Source organism: Haplochromis burtoni, unplaced genomic scaffold, assembly GCF_018398535.1.
Source record: "Haplochromis burtoni strain Fernald_Lab_line unplaced genomic scaffold, NCSU_Asbu1 Contig_2771, whole genome shotgun sequence".
NCBI lineage: Eukaryota > Metazoa > Chordata > Actinopteri > Cichliformes > Cichlidae > Haplochromis > Haplochromis burtoni.
Window position 1 is genome coordinate 5,325 of NW_024585132.1, and position 796 is coordinate 6,120.

Sequence of the window (796 nt, forward strand, 5' to 3'; positions counted from 1 at the left end):
AAGGCATTTTTTCTAAGCTTGTTCAGTAAATATAATGAACTCTGTGCCATTTTATAGATTTTCCTTTGTGATGTGTAGAAAGGTTTCCTCTGCACAGTCTGATGACCCACTTGACCTCCGACCTTTTGCTTTGGATTGTAAATCAAACTGAGGTCTGGAAGACTGTGGACACAAACAGAAACACGTCAGACAATTCTGACATGAACAAAGTGAGCAGCAGAACAGACCGAATGTCTCGCACACACGTTCAGATTAAAACTCACTCTCAGCTCTTTAATGTCGTGTCACAGACTAAAGATCACATCCTGTATTCATCCTGTAAATCCTCTCAGACCTCCTAATGAACATCAGTCAGGACCCACAACTTTAGAGCAGGAAGAGATGAAACTTTAAAACTGTGAGGACGGCCCCGTTGGTAGATATGAAGCTTTATAAATGTGTCTGCATAATAAAAAAATGTGATCTTAGTGAAAATGGACAGAATAAATATCTTTGCTCTATAAACTAAAGAGCTATATGTACAGTAATAACCTCACACGATGAGTTTATCACTGGTTTTATTTTATTTATTTATTTTGTATATATTTAATACTTTTGATAGGTTTTCCATTTCTTTTCCAGTGGTCGTCTGTTAACATGAAGGATTATTAGCTTTCAGGGCATGAAATCTCAGCCAGGGATAAATATTGTATTTTGTTACTATAGATCAGAGTTTTTGCTTGTTTTTTTTACATCGAGTGTCTGCAGTGTTTAACAATAAAAGCATGATTAATAAATGGTGCTCTGTCCAATAAAG

General features: G+C 35.9%; 1 protein-coding gene across 1 annotated transcript in view; it reads right to left on the minus strand.

Annotated features, from left to right (window-relative positions):
• Positions 1-162, minus strand: part of LOC106632833 — a gene marked incomplete in the record, with an annotated part of 1,617 nt that extends 1,455 nt beyond the window's left edge. Inside the window, 1 exon segment of the mRNA XM_014331496.2 lies at positions 1-162. Within this exon segment, the coding sequence (XP_014186982.1) occupies positions 1-50 (50 nt within the window).
• Between the last annotated feature and the right edge of the window lie 634 nt (positions 163-796).